Raw genomic sequence first — 19,901 nt, 5'->3', positions numbered from 1 at the left:
ATTTGTCCTTGGTGAGTGCACGACCTCGCCAAGACCGGAAAGTCGAGTCTAACGCTTTCTGCGATACGCTTCATTTGGGAGAGCTTGTATATGTATATTATTACCCGTAGCGAAATCAGCCCGATTACTGTGCCGAGCAGTTTCCGTTCTTTTCAACAATCGAATAACAACAACGAATCCTGATGATGATTATCAGAATTATGCAACACGTCGCATTGATTACGGGAAGTACAGTTTTAATTTCGCTATTATTACTCGTTGTATGCACGTAATCACTCAATCGAGCAAATTCTCCGTACCGAACTTTGCATCAATATGAATTATCTCTGTAACGAAGTTATAATCGATTACCACGCGAGAAACCGCGTCATGGAAATTCAGAATGTTTCGGGGATTCCCAAAAAATATTTAAATTACCGTGCCTGCCGATACCGGATCTGGCACGTATCTACGTTAATTTTGTTTCTTCGATTTGCAAATCATAATTTTAGAATTGTACAATTAGCCGTATTTACAGATACCGGACTTAGCAGATGCCAACTTTTATTTTACTTTTCCTATTTGCCATTCCTAACTTAAAAACTGTATAAACATGGTCTGGTATTGAATATTACGGTTGCATAGGAATTGAGGTAAAGTCAATAACTGCGAAAAATAGAAATTTTTAATTTGCACAGTCTTCTCACTTATTGTGTGCTAAAATAGAATATAAAATTGTAGAAAAAATATAGATGGTTCGATAATATAGTAATTCTTAATAATCACACATTTGAAATCAAATTTGAACGTCAAATATTTTTTTTCCGAATGTGTATACCAATACATTATCACACAGTTCGAATGAATTTATAGTTCACTTGTGACAACCCAAACTGCGAAGTTCATCAACGAAATCCTTTAGAACGTTGACTAAAAGAAAAATTACCACACTCGAAGAGAAATCAATCATACTGTAAAACGACATATGTATTTACACAAACATTAACATTACATATGCATAAGTAGGAAAATAGCAATCATATGTATTCATCGTGATGACTATACATTGAAATATTAAAAATATATGTTCTATTTTACATTCGTGCATATATGTTTAAACTAATTTATAGTTCGTATCATATCACACGTTATAAGAAGGTTGTAAATTGATCGATACGAAGATTGCGAATGGACAGAGAAGATTTCGCTAAAAAGTTCATAAATTTTTAAAACTAGCACTCGCGATTCGACGATTGATAAACGTCCATGATTAGCGTCTGGCAGAATAAGCTCACGGGTAAAAAAAATTACGGGGAGAAAACGCGATTCATTTATTCCACACACTTGGGCTACACCGGAAATTTTCGAGAGAATCTGATTCCTCGAGCTTTGGGCGCGAAAGATACACTGATTATGCAGCTATCTTGAATATACATCAATTGTAGAAACTAAGATCTCACCTCATGCCATACGATACGCAGGTTAAGACAGTGATGAAATTGTTTAATATCGTCAAAGGCATGCGGTTTCAATAAATAGTGAGGTGGAATGATCCTTGCATTCTATACCTATAACAACGCTATTTTGGTTTACTTATTTTTTATCTAATTATGTCTAGTTACGCTTTCTTAGACGTATTTTTTGATTTTTCGTTTATTCCTTTTCTCCTTGTTTTCTTCTTCTTCATCCTAAATTTGTTTATTCATTTATCATTAATCATTAATTAACAGTCTTCCATCACAAAGCAGCTTCGATTTCCGCCGCCTTTAGCCTTTCCGGAGCTTCAATTTTTCTGGAAATTAAAGAGTTACAGTTAAGTTATAAAAACTTCCAATCTGAGAAAAGCATTATTGGAACATCTTTCTTCAAATCGTCATCACTTACTTCCCAAAGTTCTCGCCATCCTCGAGGGTTTCAGGCAAAGTACATCCAGCAGTTTCAGGCAAGTAATAGCAGAACAATGCGCCGAGGAGTGGCAGTATTCCAAAAACGGTCGGAGGCATCCATGCTCTGGTTTCTTTCAGACCCTAAAAAGCAATTTTTACTTTTCAACTCAAGAAAAACACTGAGTCCGACGAAAAGGTACTCTTAAATCACAGCGCATACAAAGCTGAACGACAATGCTCAGGAGTGAGTTTGTAAAAGTACCCCGACATGAGATAAACTCGGCATTGGTCTAACATGCATAATATATTTCGTCACTCGTAAAAATATCAGCATAGTACACTTAGAATAAAGTCCGCATCCGACCCCGTCCCACTTGCAGTCACAATGAATGTCAATAACTAAGAAAAAGCGAGTGGCGTCATATTGTGTCGGATCGCAGAAGCGTGTGTAATTGATATCCTAAGGTTTTCTGAGATCGCAATTTTTTCTACAATCTTCTATTTCTCACCAGAGAGACGACGAACGGAGCAACCATCGATCCTATTCTCGCGCTCATGCTGCACGTTCCCACACCGATGTTCCTAACGACCGTAGGGAAAAGCTCACCGGAAAATAGGTAAACCGTTGTGAACGAAACTGACATCCCAACGATACCGCAGCAGGCTAAAAGTAGCCTGAGCCAAGCGATCTCTGGAAAGATGAAGAATACATTTATAATCAGATTTCACAATCCTGCACAGCGGACGTGAGCGCAAACGACAATCGTAACATCAATTGCAACGTACTCTAATTATTTGTAATTGTTATCAACTAGAGGAGTAGTTTATTGGGGCAATTTAATAATGACGATAATCCAATTTCTCTTAGGCAATTAGTACTGGTTTTAATTGCTTAAACTTATTCGGAAATTAAAGTCTTACGCAACACACGCGATAAAAAGTCTCTGCAACGCAGTCACGCAAATACGATTCCTAGAATATTATCTCGAACTTTATTCACTTGCCTCAATTTTGACAACTATTGAGTAAGAAAAATGCAGCCTACTTTACCCTTAGGTACGCCTATGAGCATCAGACTAGCGATTCCAGTCATAGTATTGCTGGAAATGAGGGTCGTCTTTCGGCCCAGGGCGCTCATCGCCCACAAGGAAACGATGTTTCCTGGTATCTGCGTGGCTCCGGACACAGCAAAGTTCACGAATATGTCACCGCCAACCTGCCCCAGGTACTGAGTTATTCCAAAGAGTCCCATACCACAGATCATCCAGTTGAAGAATATCGCGATTGACTTCTTCCTCATGTTAGGTGTCTTCAAGAGGTCCACAAAGGACGGTTTGTAGTTGGGTGCGGTATTTTTCGAGTTCTGATGACAAAAGCCGAGTATCAAATATTTCCGATCTGGAAAATCTATATTCACGAAGTATATCTGTAACTCTTGAATTTATATTACCTGATGAAGGCAGTGTTTTCTGACCATGTCTGGGATGTCAGTGTCCTTGACTTTGTTGAGTTTGGCAGCTTTTTTTAGAATCCTGCACGCTTCCTTCTGCCTGCCCATGGCAAGAAGCCACCTGGGTGATTCAGGCACAACCCACCAATAACCCAATAGAATTATCGACGGTGCGGTCATGGCTATTTGAAGGTGTTCCCAGTGTCGGAACCAGTAAGCCAGACCCGCCAACGTCATGTGGCCCAAGCTGTAAGGGATTTGATAGAGGACCGTGATCGGGGACCGCCATTTTGTGCCTACGATCTCCATGCCTGAGGACGGAAAAAAAAGTTGCAGACGCAGGTGAGAAGAAAGAACTAAATGAACTCTGAAATTGCGTTTCACTCGCTACTGATGATCAACAACTCATATAACTAGTAAGAAAATGGTCGAGAAAATTACTCACAAATTACGTAACTGGTGACCATTGTTCCTCCGGTAGCGAAAGCGCTGAGCGGCTTCAAAAAGAGGAGGGCAGGGAACCAGGGAACCACTGCGCATCCGATGCCAGCAACCAGCTGAAGCACCACGGAACCGACAAGAGGTTTTTTCCGGCCATACCTGCGAGGGGGATTTGACCATGAATCACTCTCTTCAGATGAATGAAATATCGAGCGAATCGCGAAGTCGGGGATGTGGGATGGTGCGAGGTTTTATATACCTGTCTGACAAGCTACCGAAGACGATGTTACCCAGGAGAACGCCGAACATGAGAAGAGACTGCAAGGTGTCTGCGTAAAACGATTGACCGCAGACCAAATCCCACTAAGAAAAGGGAGAAGGTGAAGGTAAATTAATTTTTCGGAAGTCGTCAAGCAGCTGTCTATGAGCGAACACACCCCACCTGTCACACTATTCCTTTCTTTCGATTTGCATTTCGGAGCGTAAATTCACGGTCGTCGAGTCGACTGGTATACTGAATTATTGATTCCGGAATACGCAAACAATGCATTGAATATTCAGAAATGTGAATATTCATTGGGAGAATAATGGAAAAAATTTTTTTCGCCATTAATTTATAACGTAACGGATGGCTGAAAAAGTAGCAAATGATTTTCCAACTGCGAAAGGTCTTTTTACACGCACATGGTTATGATGCTCGTTTGCGTTTGGTATTTTTTTTTCGTAAATACCTGCGTTATTATAGTCTCCGGAAAAATGCTTCTGTCGTATTCCCATTCAGTGCAAGGCTCCTGGATGTCGGAGACGTTGACGTAGCAGTTGTATTTGTCGACTGTACCGTTCGGAGCAATGCATTTGAATTTTGGTTGTGGGGCCATAAAAACAATGCCCAACTGATGCCAGGCGACTGGAAATTTGACGAGAGAAATTGCGAGGCATACGAGAAGCTGCCACCTTCCGAAGCTGCCCATGGCGCTCTGGACCGCGTCAATTTCTTCCCCATGGTTGGCGTCCTTGGCAACCTCGGCGTCCTTCTCGCTTGACAGTAAGTGCTTGCCGTTGGACTCCTTACCATTGACCTCCACTGAAACCGATAAGGGGTCAAAAAAGATTTATTAAAAGCATATCGAAAGTTGCTGATGGCTGGACTGATTATAACCAGCTACGAGATGCCCACATGGCGGCTGATTTACGCCGGACGATTTGAAAAAGTGATAAGAAGTAACAATTACTCTTAGAGTGGGTCTTCTGCTGTTGGGCAGAGCTGGTTGCAGGAGCCGAGCGACTGAGGACTAACAATAAATGCAAATGCGAAACAAATGAAGGTATGTAGACTCGATTCTTTTAATTTCAAGAACAACTACCGACTGACAGCTCTGCCACACGAGGCTCCGCTTTTATAGATGGAGTCTTTGGTGTTACTCAAGTCACGAACCTTGCGTGCAGTCCCGTTCCCCCTCCTCCACCCAACGACCAATAACAAGTCGCCTAAATTTTTCTAATTGATAAATCAAATGATATTTTTATTGCAGACATGAGTCCTGCGGCCCGTCTGGTGATCATGAGTTTCAAATATCAGGCAAACAGGAAACACGTGGTTCGCGTTAGCCGTTTATATTCTTGATGCGATTCCAAAAACCACTCGTGCTCACAATCGTCAGGCCGGCTGCATTGGGCTCTATTTTTACAAATCGGCAGTTTATCATAAGCATCATTAGTGTTTACTGGCTGCCTGATCTTCACCAAAATCACCTATTGACCCCGAACTAGTACATCTGACCACACTGCTGACATGGCCCAAAAAACACTTATGGTTTCCGGAATTCACCGCGTCTTGGAAACGCTTAAGTATTCGGATACAGTATAACAAACACTGACTCTTTCACAAAAGCATGTTATATCTGCAGTTTGATAGCAAATACAAAACGATCAGAACCAAGATCTATGATTCGTCAATTCTAGCTAGTAAACACAGTCGAAGTAAAAGCAGTTCTTGTACAGTACAAAACACATCGTGCCAAGGTCTAAGTTATCCCTTTAATTAACCCATTCCAGAATGATGAGGCAGAAAACTTTATATCGTAGTCTTAAATAAACGCTCGGAGCAAAATGAATTTTAACATCATGATTACGTCTTATGAAATTCATCAAATTAGCCTATTTTCGAGCTTGTTTGACAATGTCTCACTGCTCTGAATAGTATTCGTTAATCATGTCTCTGCAATGTGTTTCGTTTATGAAGCTGCAAGTCGCAATAGTATGCGAGATATTTCTTGCCTCAATCTAGGACTACGTCAAATTCCTGTACCCATGTTTTTACCGCTACGTATACGCTATAAGGATTGGGAGTGTCACGCAATGACATCTTGATCAAATAACGTTGACAATCGTTGCGCGATCTTCGTCTAACTTCAGACTGAACCCATAGATCATAATTCCGCTTATCGATGTCGTTACAATCGCGTTTCCAGTCCTGACGCATTGGTGATAGATCCACTCTGATCGATATTTTCCGCAAGTCGGCTGTAGGTACACCGATTATTACCAACTCATAGCGCAAAGTGTCTAATCAAAATTGACCATCCCGTGTTTCCGCCGACTGAAAGTGCTCCGCATATCTTGGCGCCACTACCATCGCTCACTTTCTTTTTGCATTCCAACGACCCCCAACTGGCAATGCCAAGATCAGTCCTTGAGAATCCTATCGCCCGCAGCATCCAGTGCTCAACTGGTCCAGCGTGTTTTACAACTAACAAACATAATGCCCTAGCCGTAGAAAACACTCGGCGATCCGAGGCTCTGCTGCACGGAGGGATTAAGGGTGCCCTTACAAGACAATTGCCTCAGGTATACAATTGCTATTTCTTACACGTATCGACGTGCTCTGTGATTAATTCAAGGCTTAGAGAATCTTGCGGCATTCCAAACTCAAGTATCCGAACCGACACTTGGGACCAATGACCGGTATCCTCTTCAGGTACCGGTAGCTACCGATTTACTTATCGCGATAACAATTCGATGAATTAACAATCCAACGTGAAATCAAAGTCGCAGTTTGACTGGCTCACCTGGAGCCAACAAAAAAGTAGCTTAAAACGATAAACGTGTGAGGAAGGTTTAATCACTTTTAGAGGACCATCTTGACGCTAATTTTCCGCCTTCGTTAATCACACATGCTATTGTGTCGTTTATTAGAATCGCTAAAAGACGACTTGAACGATGATTAGCATAAGTTAAGTCAATTCAGTGCACAGATATATCATAATTGGGGCATATCTTAGCATATCGTAAAGTCATTCTTCGGGCGAAGCACCGTTTATAACGTATAAATGTTAGGTACCTTTTCTCTTTGTCATCGTTGAGATTCTTCGTGCACAGTTACTTATCTCTGCTGTAGTATTTAAGTTACAAGTCACGTGATTTAGCAACCGCTCTCTTGGCTTTAATTTCGACGCTTGATTGAGAATTCATCCTTTTTTTTAACAAAAATTATACCGCAGAACCGCCTGACTTATGCCGAACAACCATCTGTGCCAACTTCACAAATTTACAACAATTGCGCATTGTCGTTATGCAAACATATGGTATACGAACTGTATGAAAGTATGAAATAAAAACTCCATTGGTTTATTGACGCGTGTGTTAGGGGAAAATTCAAACAGTCACGCATGCTATAAAGCTGTGCGTACATTTTTCATACTCGAGTTACGTAAAAACGTGACAGTTATTTATAAACATTGAAAGCGTACTGCAATCGTATGTGCGAAAAACGGTGATATATCAGCAAAATCCCTACCTAATTAAGAAGTCAAATCCAATCCACCGATAAGTCTCACATGCAGATATACGACTGGGCTATTTTTAACAAGTATTACGATATGAGATAAGTGGTTGCGAACATGTATAATTTAATAAAAAAACTCGCAAAACTTTGGGAGTATTCTCGTGTGACATTTATCGGCTCCAAGATATAATTCTCATGCGGATTATGGCATTGGATTGATAGACGCACATTCGTACGCACTATTGAACGTGTGAGAGGCAATAGCATTAGTCGTTGCATTTCAATGTCGCCCTTCTTAGCGAGGTGGGCAAGGTTAGTAGAAACTTGATTCCATCAAGGACGTGCCAAGTGCAGAAACGATCACTTTAGATCGGGAAAACGTGTTGATCGAACTTTTCTCGCGATGGGTTAACAAGGTACATTCGCGTCGCTGTGTATCTGAATCGCGTATTTTACCCACTCGTCTTTTGCGAAGACACGTCGATTTCCCATTGATGAACGCAAGCATTACGAATACCACAAAACATTGAATAAGGCGTTTTAATAATTCCGTGAAGCAATATTTTTTCGTTTAATTACAACTTGTGCGCAATACGCGGTGTGACGTGGAGAATATAGGATGATGTTTACGCGCGATGTGAAATCTAATCTTCCAATCAAAGACGTACTAGTCGTATTAAAAGAGTAAACCTATGTATTGTGTAACGCATTTAATGGAGCTGTTTGTCTCTTGCAAGTTAACCTGTAATAATTTCTAAGGATTTTCCGCTCTTCAATGATCAAGTTGCGCAAAAATAAACCCGTCACATATGTATATACAGTAGTTGAGTGTGATTGAGTGGAGATTAATTTCTCCCCGGAGCCTCTTAACCCCTGAACAGATGCCCGATGCACTTAGAACGATATATGGTTTCCTCCGGTTGATACGAGCAATGCGATCATAGTCTCGGTTGTGGATTTTTATCTAAACAATAATTTACCGCTAGTCGATTGACAGCTTTCCGCTCGATATGATTGTTCGAGATTGATTTATCCGCAGGGGAGAACTTGTGCCGATAAAACTTTTATGAACAGCACATGATTTCCACCACCATTCGAGTGGGCGTTTGTGGGTGGTGGACAGGCAAATTCTTCCACAGGCCAGGCGAGTTCTGAGTCATTAGATTTATCGCCTTCCTTGTTGCTAACAATACCAGACAGAGGCATTACCGCATTACTTTCATGCAAACCGTACATTTCCAGATAAATCTATTCGTTCTGCACGCGGTCGCATATTCAAATCGCGTAAGGCAAGGTGGATATAAGTTTAATGAGACGTGAAATATTCCACTCGGTATTCAACACCGTGTTTGTTCTTACATCATCTGCGCACGAAAATTTCCCAGTTTACGTTACATAAGATCGTTAATAAATTACTACTCCAGATAACGGGATCATGCAGGAATCCAACCTCAGATAATGAGTGCTTTAAGTGGCTCAATCCTCTGTTCTGAAATAAACGAAATTAAACAGGATATATGTCGAAGGCCATTGAACGAGGTGTGACTGACACAAATCAAGGAAGACTCGTGTTTTTGTCACACATATCTTCAAGAGACTTCAAAGCTGAAATAATCAAGGCTTTTTTGCACAAATCGCAGCATTGACTTGATTTCGCAAGCTTAATGTCGGAACGTCGGCGTCTTTCAGCAGAATTTCAGCATAAATAATAACTGAGTTTTACCGAGTACCAGAACGTTCAAAATTTACTGAACAAAGGTTCGAAAAGCTGCGTCAACGAGCGTAAAATTTAAAACAACGGATAGAAGTGCGTCAGTGAATTGGAAAGATTATAACAACAATACGGTTTGCGAACGGGTTGAAAAACAATGAATGTACTGTCGTCACTCGGCACCGATTATCGCAACTGCGAAACTCAACGGCCACGGGTCACGCTGTTCGCTAAATTACCATGCGCATTATTCAAGATTGGAGGAGTGTCTGTGACGTCAAAGCCTTCGGTAGCCTCGAGTGCTATACGCAACAAGTGGGTGTGTAGGCTGAGAAATACTCTGATTCGTGGAGACCGAGACACGGCTCGAGCCTCGCGAGCTTAACAACATCTGGGTCACAGAGTGCAATTGGTTTTTTCTTCCACTATTTGCAGCGCTCTCTTTTCCCCCTCTCCGTTATGTCACAATAACGCGGCGCACTCGCTGCCAGAGACGAGAAGAGCCTGTTACGTAATATTAAATAATCAAAATGAGTAAGGAACAAGACTGAGAAACGAGAGAATTAGTGTTCTCCTTGATCGAGCGCTTAGAAATATCCAAATGTATAAAAGAATTTTGCTGAATAGAATTATTGAAGAACTGAAATAGCGTGACTCGGTACTCCTTGAAATTTGATACGCGCAGCGTGAAATAAGATTTCAAGGCGGTACTCTTTGCACTTTTTTGACCAGCAAACTGTGGATGTGATGAAAGCACGAATTCTGCACCGAAACATTGACATTGGTCCGATGGGCAGAAAATGTTGTTTTCGTTTCCGCGGACTTTTTTGTTCAATTGCTGCGGTGCCTAAACTTGAACTCGCAGCATTGAACCGGCTATGAACTGCGGCAATAGATCTTTCACGGCCAGCGTGACGGGATCAATTAATAAGTAATCTCTGAAACGAGCGTCAGGGTCACGGCCGAATCGCGCGTTACGAGAATTTAAATAATTCTTAGTTACGAAATTCTAACCTCTGTAATTATCGCGCTAATAACGGCTATTTAATTTCTATTAATCGATAGAGATTTCAGACAATAAATTGGTCGAAATGATCTATTCGACTTTCTTCATCTCTTCTCAATCCGGGATCATTGGAACCTCGGATTCGTAGAATCGTTTCAGTCCGCCAAGATCCAAGGATAATGGATGCGAACCGGATGCCAAACCGAGCTTTCGCAGCCAGTCGTTTGATTTTGAGATCGAGAACAGAGACTGCACTTGCCTCGGCGATTATCATTTAAATTGATAAATTCCTGCACCGGTCACTTCGGACGTCTGATAAGTCAACGCACTTGCGTCTCGAGTACCTACAAATGCGAACGGCCAAAGTCGATTACCGTCACGCAATGCATGCGGAGGGTCGCGCGCTAAGCGGAGTATATAATTCGTGATTGGCTTAATTGAATTTCATCCGTTAAACCGAGACTTACATGCGTTTACTTTCTGTCTATCGTTAATGCCGCTCAAGTGTCTCAAATTCGCCGAATAAAATTACAGCCCTTCGTGTCTCTCATCCCTGCGGCTGGGAACGGAATAGCCGCCCACCGTTTCGCCACCGCGAATCTGGCAGTCCAGCCCGTGTCCGATTCTCCGTTACACAGCCTACTTGAAGCTTACACGGAACCCTGCCGCAAGCTCGAGCTTCCACCGACGCAGGAGCGGCCCATGATTCATCACGCGTTTTGGGATGAAAGTGCTAATTAACGCCCGAGATCTATCTCGTCGGATCTCGCCTACGATTCAGGGTTCGGTCCACGTGCGCCGGAAATGGAGGAAGTGAAACGAGCCGTGTGGGAGTTTCAATGAGGAACAATATCCGCCGTTTAGTGGGTTCAAAATACGGTGACGAATTGTGGAGAACACGTGGAAAGGAGTGAGTCATTCTTGTTTGATGATACCTTACAGACTTGTTAAACAAATGTTGTTGTAAAGGGAAATGGAAAATATCGTGTCAACGAATCACGCTTTAGGTCAAAGCGAATCTATCAGTTAATTTCTTGAATCAAAATTCCTGTCACTTTTTCTATGGTGAAATCTCATTACTCGGTCTATGTTGATTATAATTGCACTTTTCTGTTCACGGCATTCGACGAGATTTGCAGGGTAACTATCGCCTAATGAAGAAAAAATTACGAAACCTCGATCTTTCACTCGTATAATTTCCTGCAGGACAAGCATCCTTCAAATTAGTAATTTTCTCGTCGGCTGCAGGTATGATAATTGTTTCACCGGTAATTGCGAAAAAAATCTTGTTGATGTAAAACGCTACAACTCCACCAAAGGAAACGGCAACAAAACTTTTGCGATTGTGATCGGATACTTCGACCATGGAAAACACGGTTGACTCCATTTGAAGAAAGTCTGGCTCAACATTCATTTTCCACGATCACTGCTATCGACAGTGTTTCGTAATCGCTGCAGACAACAACTTCCAATTAATCTCTGGGAAACTGGGAGACAAGGGCTGCCTCTCATCCCCTGGTTCACAGGAGAAGAGTAGATTTCGCGGTTTGTTATTAAAGATATTTACGTTTATCGCCTTGTTGTAAAATTCAAGAAATGTGATATCACACCGTGGTGATGTTGCATCAGTAAAATAAAAGATACTGGATACTGGCACCCTGTACAGCTAATTGCGCAAAATTGCAAAAGTGGAATTTGACCCGAAGTGGTATTCGTTTTTTAAGAACTCCGTCTGCTCGTGCGATCTGACCTCGTCCGAGCTGTGATCAGAATCCATATCGATAAAAAAATAAGAATAAGAAAAAAAAAACACTGCTTTACAGATTCGCGAAGACACAGCGCGAGGCAAGTTCGTCCCGGTTCGACTCGAACGAAGGTCCAAAGTCGCGAGAAAGATGCCCGTATTATACGTATAGGTATCCTCGGATATCCGGAACGTTAGGAAACGGAACTGACAACGAACCTCAATTCCGAAGTATCAAGTATACGAGTCCAATGCACTTGAACCAAATCGCGACCACCTACTTCTGCGATCGAATCTGCTGCGTAAATACGTTAGCGCCTGGATCTCGGGGTCAATTGATCGATTACAGAAGCAAAATAATCGAAGAGGCCGGCACAAAGCACCCGGCGAATCGAAGTAGCTGGGCTTAATGATTCGCTGTCGGTGTGCGATCATATTGCACCGAGGTGCAGCGGGCAATGGCATCGTTATTCAGGTTAATAACCCACCTTGTCCGTTAGTCGTCGTATCCTTCATATCAATGCCTCGGATGGTAAATGCGTGACGCCAAGATGGAATCTGGAACAAACAATGTGAACGTTTCGGTGAAGAAGGTCGTGAAAATCCACGCAAAGAAAGAAACACAGTAATAATTATCAACATGCCGTATCGACAGCGAGAAAGCCTCTCGGATATTTCTCTGAGAAGTGCAAAATCCCAACCCTTTTCAAAACCGTCCAACCGCAAACTTCCAAAACGCGCTGCTCGCAATCGGTCAAAGAACAATTTCTGCAGGTAAGATCGTCGCGTGAAGCGTAATAAAAATTTGCTCAAGTCATCGAGCCGTGTAACAGCATTGATCTTGAAGCTGTCAAATCGATCTGAACGCTATCGATCAAACCGCGAGTTAATTTTAAGATGGCCCAAGTGTCGTGCGATACTCAGTAACTGAAGATAACAGGGCTAATAATAACCTGGCCATAGACTTCTTATATCTTTAACTGGGCGGAAAGGGCACTGGAACAGATTCGCGACTCGTTTATCTCTAGCTAGAATATTCGCGTAAAAAAGTTCACAGTCAAGCACTTGTTTTGGAGAACCTTTGGCCCCTTGTCTGCGAAATATTTAGTCCTAAGTAAACTGTTTTTGTAATTACTGTTGATATTGAACATGACGGTATAATCTGTCTTCTCAGTTTGTGTTTGATTATAATTTTAACGAGATATTTTTAACCCAATTCATCAACAGATTGGGATTAATCAACAAAACAGAAGCCGATCGTGTTGGTAGTATATTTTTACTCCGTCTTAATAACCCAGCGATACAAACTGGCGATATTTCGAATATCAAAATTTAATACGCAGTTAAATCGAATTTGGTCAATGAATTGAATGGATATCGAGGGTATTGTTGAAGCTTTCGCTATCGTGTTGTACGTTACGTTACACCTTGTGATCGCCGCCAATTTTTTTCACGTTATCAGAGATACGAATATCTGGTGTCTCGTGAACATAATGCGTATAACAGATAATAGTAATTCCTCTGTAATCCCAACGGAGCACGTGTCGAATGCTTCTAATCGGATCCTAGCAATCGCTCGCTAAATCTATTCCGCAAACTAGAGGGTCACGATACATACGTAAATTCCGCTAGATACAGTCGCGGAGTATTAGACGCGTCTTTAACGGCCTCCAACTTCTTTTACACGATAAATTGATAATTTTTTAAAGCGTACTTAGACTCCAAACGGTTACGAGTTGACACCGAGACTCGCTCGCGTAATCCGGAGTATCGATACGATGTTATCGGCTAGATAAGCATCTACTACGAAGTGGCGATAACCACGTGCTCCTCCAAATGGTCGTCGATTTTGTCAACGGAGCTGATCAATGGGCGACAATTTCGTGCGTATTTATTCCCCTGACCTGCCGGACCCCGAGTCTATAAATATCGTGTAGACAGAATCGAATAGAGCGAGACAAAAAAGTAGTGCGTTCCCATTGTGGCAAGTGTTTGTCAATGCTTGAGTAAAACGACGTCAGTATCAGCTATTTCAATTGCAGAGTTTGCGAGGTAAACAGATAAAAAGAAGAGTCAATATCCTAAAACGAGAAACAATTCTAGCTACCTACTTAAACGATTTGAATCAAGTTGCACGTGGAGTGGAAAGGAAATAAAAATGATGTACCAACTCCGCAGTGTAAAGTATATAATGTAATAATGCACCGTGTCGTAATTCTAAACCAGCGCGTGCCGTATGCTGACACTTTTAAAAGCGAGGTAATAGCTGTCAAATTACAAACGAAGTACGTTGCGTTTCAAATTTGCTGACAGACGCACGGTAGGGTGGTGATTACACGAATACTTCCGTCTTTCGCTATGTTGTAAAATTACGTTTAACGTTATTTTTTTACACGATTCTTCATAATAGAGAAAATCGTTTCATATTATACCGTAATGTATAAATGTAAAAAATCCATGCACTATGCGCGATTCTTGCTTAGGCCTTATCTCTGGACTTATGTAACGGTAAATTCTCCCAAAACTCAAACTTATAAATATTAATACAAAGCCATGAACCCAGTGACGATTTTACTGCGTTTTCTGTATCAACCGACAATTTTTAAGCTCCTTAAATCGTGAGTTAAAATTACCGTAGCTCCACGATTCGCTGTCTATGATGCGTTACAGCTTGAGCTTATTGAAACACGTTAAGTCAATTTGAACCAGGTGAACTTCTTTGATAGTTTTTATCTCAGGATGAAGCGTTCCTGCACTTATCAGCGCGATAACGAAGCATTTTTTTAAACATCGAAGGACAAAACCAATGATCCCTAAACTCTCAATTCCGTCGGGACGATTTTTTGACGATTTTCGTACGAGTATAAGAACCAGATATACAATGTTCGCAACTAAAACGTGACCTGAAATCGTAACTGAAAGTAAATCTTGTAGTTTGAAAGCGAATATTGACGCCCACGTGAAGTTCAGGGTTGAATTGTGGCTGAACCATTGCCACATGCGTGGGATTCAACTACAAATGCTGACCGCAAGCTCCAATGTTCGCTAAGCTTGCCTCCGAGAACTGTTTAATCGCTTCCTAACACTGCCAGCAGCTTTTTGGCCGGGCAACTTGCTCAACTGCGCACTTGTTTAAACTAACCGTTGCACCCCATGAATCTGCAAAGCATTTTCTATCTGGCATTCGTCCTAACGATCCTGCAGAGTTGAGATAACACGATTTAGAAAATCGCAAACTGTGTTACGGGGACTGCAACTGACTCGACCAGCACAAGTTTTACTCCTTTAATTGCCGATGCTTCGCTAAATATCGGCTTGCGCGGATTCGATGACAGACGTATGTCTGGATAGCTACGCACGGCTTCTATACTTCAACATATATCGATTAATTACATTCACCGCAGGTGTCTCAGTCGCAATTCACATGCCGACCATTGTTCGTCTACAAGTGAAAATGAACCCAGAGATACTTTAACGCAAGCATAATTCGACCGCTTTAAAATTGTTGTTAGATTAATTGTAATCAAGGTAACACTCGATTTAAACTTTCATGAAAATTAATGAAACAAATAATTTTTTATCCGTTCTCTTCGATTCAATTCATAATACTCGAGTGATATTTTCTCAGTCTCGTTCTTTATTAGCAATCAGACGTAATCGAAGAATTATCCTCCTCCAAGAACGTATCGTAAAATTTCCGTTTCACGTTATGTCCGTTCTGCATGCGAAAGCTCGTCAGGGATGATAGTCAAAACCAAAATAAACGACATTATTACGTATGTAACCGGACAATCAAGTCGCTTTGAAGGCCTGCAATTCGTCAGCACACGTGCGTGGCGCCAAAAACATCAGTCGCGTTCTCACGGCACACATGATCGTCGCGAAAAATCCACGTACGGGGTTTGATTATGCGCTGCAAGCTTCGGTGAAATTCGTTTTGTCTGTACACAATAATACAAACGGATGTTACGTGCGAGCGTAGAGTAAAGGAGCTTCGGGTGATTTTGCAACTTCTGTCGCATGCTGGCAGAGAATTTGCGATGGATCATTGTGCGCTTAATTAATACGTAGCACAGATAACCCGGTGAGTGATAGCACGGGTTTCGTCGAGCAGATTATCAAATTCGAATCACGAACAAACCCGCTTCAAAATGGCCCTGAAAATTTTGGCAAGGCTGACCCGAAAGCTCAACGATAAGCGATGTAAAAAATCTAATTTACTTATCACCGCTATAAGCAGTGATGCACGAATTATGTAAAAGTTATTTCATTTCATGCAACTGCAGTGTATTCGTAAAGATCTATAGTTGCGATTAGCGTCAAGTGTGCAATAATATTTATAATGCTGTAACACGATAAACAAAGTGATTATCATAGTGACGTCAGTCGTGTTGATTTTCATTATTTTTTCTATGCGGTAGCGATAGTAATTTTCTGCAGTCGTAACAATAAAAGTCATCACTTCTACGATTATCAAAAAGATCAATTTTCCGCGTAGTAACGTTGAATAAGCTGAGAAACTTATGCTCGATTGTAAAGAGGACTTTTATACCCACTAATAGTTCAAATTACCAGAAAAGGATTAATTAATGGTGCACAGCGGTGCTGCGCTAAGATTTTATTGCCTCTTAATTACAGGCTGTAAAGCTGACTTGCATTTACCTTAAATGAAAAGAGTAAAATTCTTGGTTTAACACAGTACAGAGGTAAAAGAACAGTTTGCGCTAGGACTAAACAAACCGGGAGCTGTCGGAATTTTATAAACAAATGTTCACCTGGCTGACAATGGGTCTTTCATCGCGTTTTCCCACCGTCCTTATTTACAGTTTACTCCACACGAGGCAAGTTCAAATATGCAAAGAGTTACGTCAAAGAGTTGGCTCTATAAAAATTCATTCTCACCTGTTGCTCGTTGTTCCTTGGCGCTTTAGCGCCTTCGGATATTCAAATCAACAACTGCCCGGTCTGTTGGTAGTTTGCAAGCGTGGACGTAAATAGTTTTCGGTTCGCCCTGGACGCCGTCGTCGAATTGTCCTTGAGTCCAGCAGTCAAGTTCAGGGGACCAGAGCTTCGAACGAAATTCCGTTCCGAAATGCACTTGCGATTGTCGAAGCCTTCGCCGCTCCTTGCACTAAACGATCGGTACTTTACAATTCTTTTCCGACTCGGTCTCGATCGCAGAAATCGCTTTAAATTTCGACGGTCACTCGGAAGGTTTGTCGCCAATCTCGGAGGAACACTGCGAGGATCGTTTGCCGGGCGCAAACCAATCGAGGGTTGCAATTGACGCAGTATATCGACGAGGGCTCGAGTCTGTGTTCTCAGCTCTATTATTGATCGATTGTTGCAAATTCGAAGGTTTCAGATGCCAGTTTTGTGGCTTGACGTTACGGTTAGGCATGCGCTGCTTCGTTGCTCGCGCTTGTCGCCACCGGCGTCTGATTCGAAACTGGCGGCGCGTGGCGAACAGACGCCTCGACGTTATACCGATCATACGAAAGTGTTCGGCGTCGCCACGCATTCCGAACTGAAAAACGGCGCCACCGTTACGATGCGTATGCGATAAATAACAAATTGCCAGCTCTCGTTTTCGATGAAACGATACGGGGGTTTCACCCCGTGACGTAAGTTCAAGCGTCTCGAATTGGTACCCAATCCGCGTTTTCCGTAACAACGCCAATTTCTTTCGTTGCAGAAATCATTTTGTTTCTCAGAAGCGTTGAAATTTGTTATAACCATTCTGTCTTTGTCCAGGAAAATTTTCGGCGAAGATGTACTATTTAATAATATTATATTAACAAGCGGTTTCCTTTTACGATAATTTTCTGACACAACACGACACTAAGTCATTTCATTGGCGCTTTGTTTCGTTGGATCCGAAAAATGAAATCACTCAACGTCGACTTGAGTGAGAAAACTGGTGTGAAAGGAAAGCGCCCTACTTTAAAATCTACAATAATCGTGCTTCTTTTATTTCTAAAAAAGATGCTGAGATTCTAAATTATACCGTAGAACCACAATTTATGGCTCGATTTATGATCGATGAACACTTCTCAACCCTTACTGATATCGTTGATTTCTTACTAAACGTAACCCGTGTCGAAGTCCTTTTAAAAATCATCGGAATATGAATTAATGCGTATATTCCTAGTGCTGATGGTCAATATTGATAAACCAGCAATGGTTCATCGTTGCGGTGTCAGATTTCAGTGAACTCCTGAACTTTTGAGGATCGTCGAGTCGTTGTGGTTGGTCGAAGACCAACAACCAATTTAGTATTATCGGGAATTTTTTCTTGTTTATTCAAAACAGATGTTGATCTAGAAATAGCGTGACATACAAATCACGCTGCCTATCAATGCTCCGAGTCGTTCAGTTTTATCCTATTCTGAATTTTCGGTGACCCTTTGAACTCGCGGCTGTCCCTCTGCTCCCAAGTAAATTTCATGACGCGAAGTCTGGCACACAGTTTCTTCGTGTTCGGGAATACAAAAAACAAACATCTCTCATTGTGTAATCGCGTCTGGCCAAAGGAGAGATGCTTCTATGTGCAAAGACAACAACAGCTAGTGTTAATTCTTCCGGGGTTTATTTGTGTGGCCCTGAAATTATCTCCGATTCTTCAGTGGTCCAAAGTCATGAATCTTAAGTAACGCGCATTCATACGAGAGAATCCAAAGTACTCTTGACACGCAATGACTTGCTCAAATGTTATGCGTCAATTTGTACCAAACAGTGCGTCGGATGGATTCGATTCGTGTCAAAGCTTTCTTCACCCGACTTGAGTTCGACGGCTTTAATTATTCGCTTCTCGATAACGCTAAGAATTGACAAAGCCTCGAGCAGTTTAGTCGGAAAAATTTATGGACTCGTATTATGCACACAGAGTTGTAATAAGGAGCGAATGAACCTTATTAACCACACCGATGACGATTTGTGTAATATTTTTGACAGGTTGATTAATGGACTTAATTCTCAACTTTGAACCGCAGCCAGAAGATGGAATGAGTTAAGTTGATAACAACAATATCTACATATACGCAGTTGAACATAAATAACAGAGTTTGCTATATGAGATTGAGATAAAAAAGCGTTTATTTTTTTCATCACGTTGCATGTATACTGGTCGACGTTTTAAGCCGAATAAAAAACCGACAAACAATATACATTTTACATTTCGGTTGATCATCTCGCTTAACCTTCGACCAAAAAGATTCTCGAATCTTGCGCGTGTGCCGAAAGATATGCGAAAAATAATGCTGACCTCGAAAAATTCTTATCACTGAGACAAATTTTATACAACTGATAATTCTTTCCTGAATTTTAGTGTGTTGAGCGAGTTGTCAATCAAACAATCCCTCTTGCATGGTTTTTCAACAAAAATCTTCAACATGGGTAATTTAATTCATCTTAGAATAAAACTCCTTAATTCGGTTAGTCCGGAAGCTGTAAGATAACAGACGCCAGCAGTTCGACGTTCCCTTATAGTTTAAAACCTCTGAACTGTTAGGCCGCGGTTGCTTTAGTTCTCTGGTACATTGAAGGGTTTAAAACATCTTGTTTATCCTCCTAACTGCACTCTGGTATTCTGGGAACTTTAACTGCGGTATTTAAGTTATCAGGGGCGGCTGAATATCGTAGAAATCCGATTACGAGCAACCATCAGAGACCTTTGAAATAATGTTTGTCGTATAATTATGGTTAAAAATTCACGGTGGAGGTTATCTTGCCATTTCCATTCTCGCAGAAAATATGCGGAATCAATCGTTGAGTCAGGAATTTAATACCATTGAAAATACCATTATTAAACACGTTTTCACGTAAGCTGAAGAAGTAAGCCTTGTAACATCAACAACAGTCACTGCTCAGTACGAAGAATTTTTAATGCATGCTTGAAATA

General features: G+C 41.4%; 1 protein-coding gene across 3 annotated transcripts; it reads right to left on the bottom strand.

Moving 5' to 3' along the window:
- Positions 1-948: 948 nt before the first annotated feature.
- On the bottom strand, positions 949-17,460 carry LOC124174345 (organic cation transporter protein-like). 3 transcript variants are annotated; one of them, XM_046553392.1, is made up of 12 exons: positions 16,904-17,460; positions 12,490-12,559; positions 5,121-5,244; positions 4,989-5,041; positions 4,488-4,840; positions 4,016-4,119; positions 3,761-3,915; positions 3,316-3,626; positions 2,916-3,228; positions 2,375-2,556; positions 1,864-2,006; positions 949-1,771 (listed from the first exon to the last, which is right to left on the bottom strand). In XM_046553392.1, the coding sequence occupies exons 2-12, from the start codon at positions 12,515-12,517 to the stop codon at positions 1,717-1,719; spliced, it is 1,821 nt and encodes a 606-aa protein (XP_046409348.1). In that variant the 5' UTR covers positions 12,518-12,559; positions 16,904-17,460; the 3' UTR covers positions 949-1,716. The 3 variants fall into 3 exon arrangements, with proteins under 3 accessions (XP_046409348.1, XP_046409349.1, XP_046409350.1); XM_046553393.1 differs by lacking the exons at positions 12,490-12,559; positions 16,904-17,460 and adding an exon at positions 7,097-7,127; XM_046553394.1 differs by lacking the exons at positions 4,989-5,041; positions 5,121-5,244 and having other exon boundaries at positions 16,904-17,458.
- Between the last annotated feature and the right edge of the window lie 2,441 nt (positions 17,461-19,901).

Source organism: Neodiprion fabricii, chromosome 1 (assembly GCF_021155785.1).
Source record: "Neodiprion fabricii isolate iyNeoFabr1 chromosome 1, iyNeoFabr1.1, whole genome shotgun sequence".
NCBI classification, from domain to species: Eukaryota; Metazoa; Arthropoda; class Insecta; order Hymenoptera; family Diprionidae; genus Neodiprion; species Neodiprion fabricii.
Note: the sequence above shows the minus strand (reverse complement) of the source record. Positions and strands in the feature narration are given on the sequence as shown.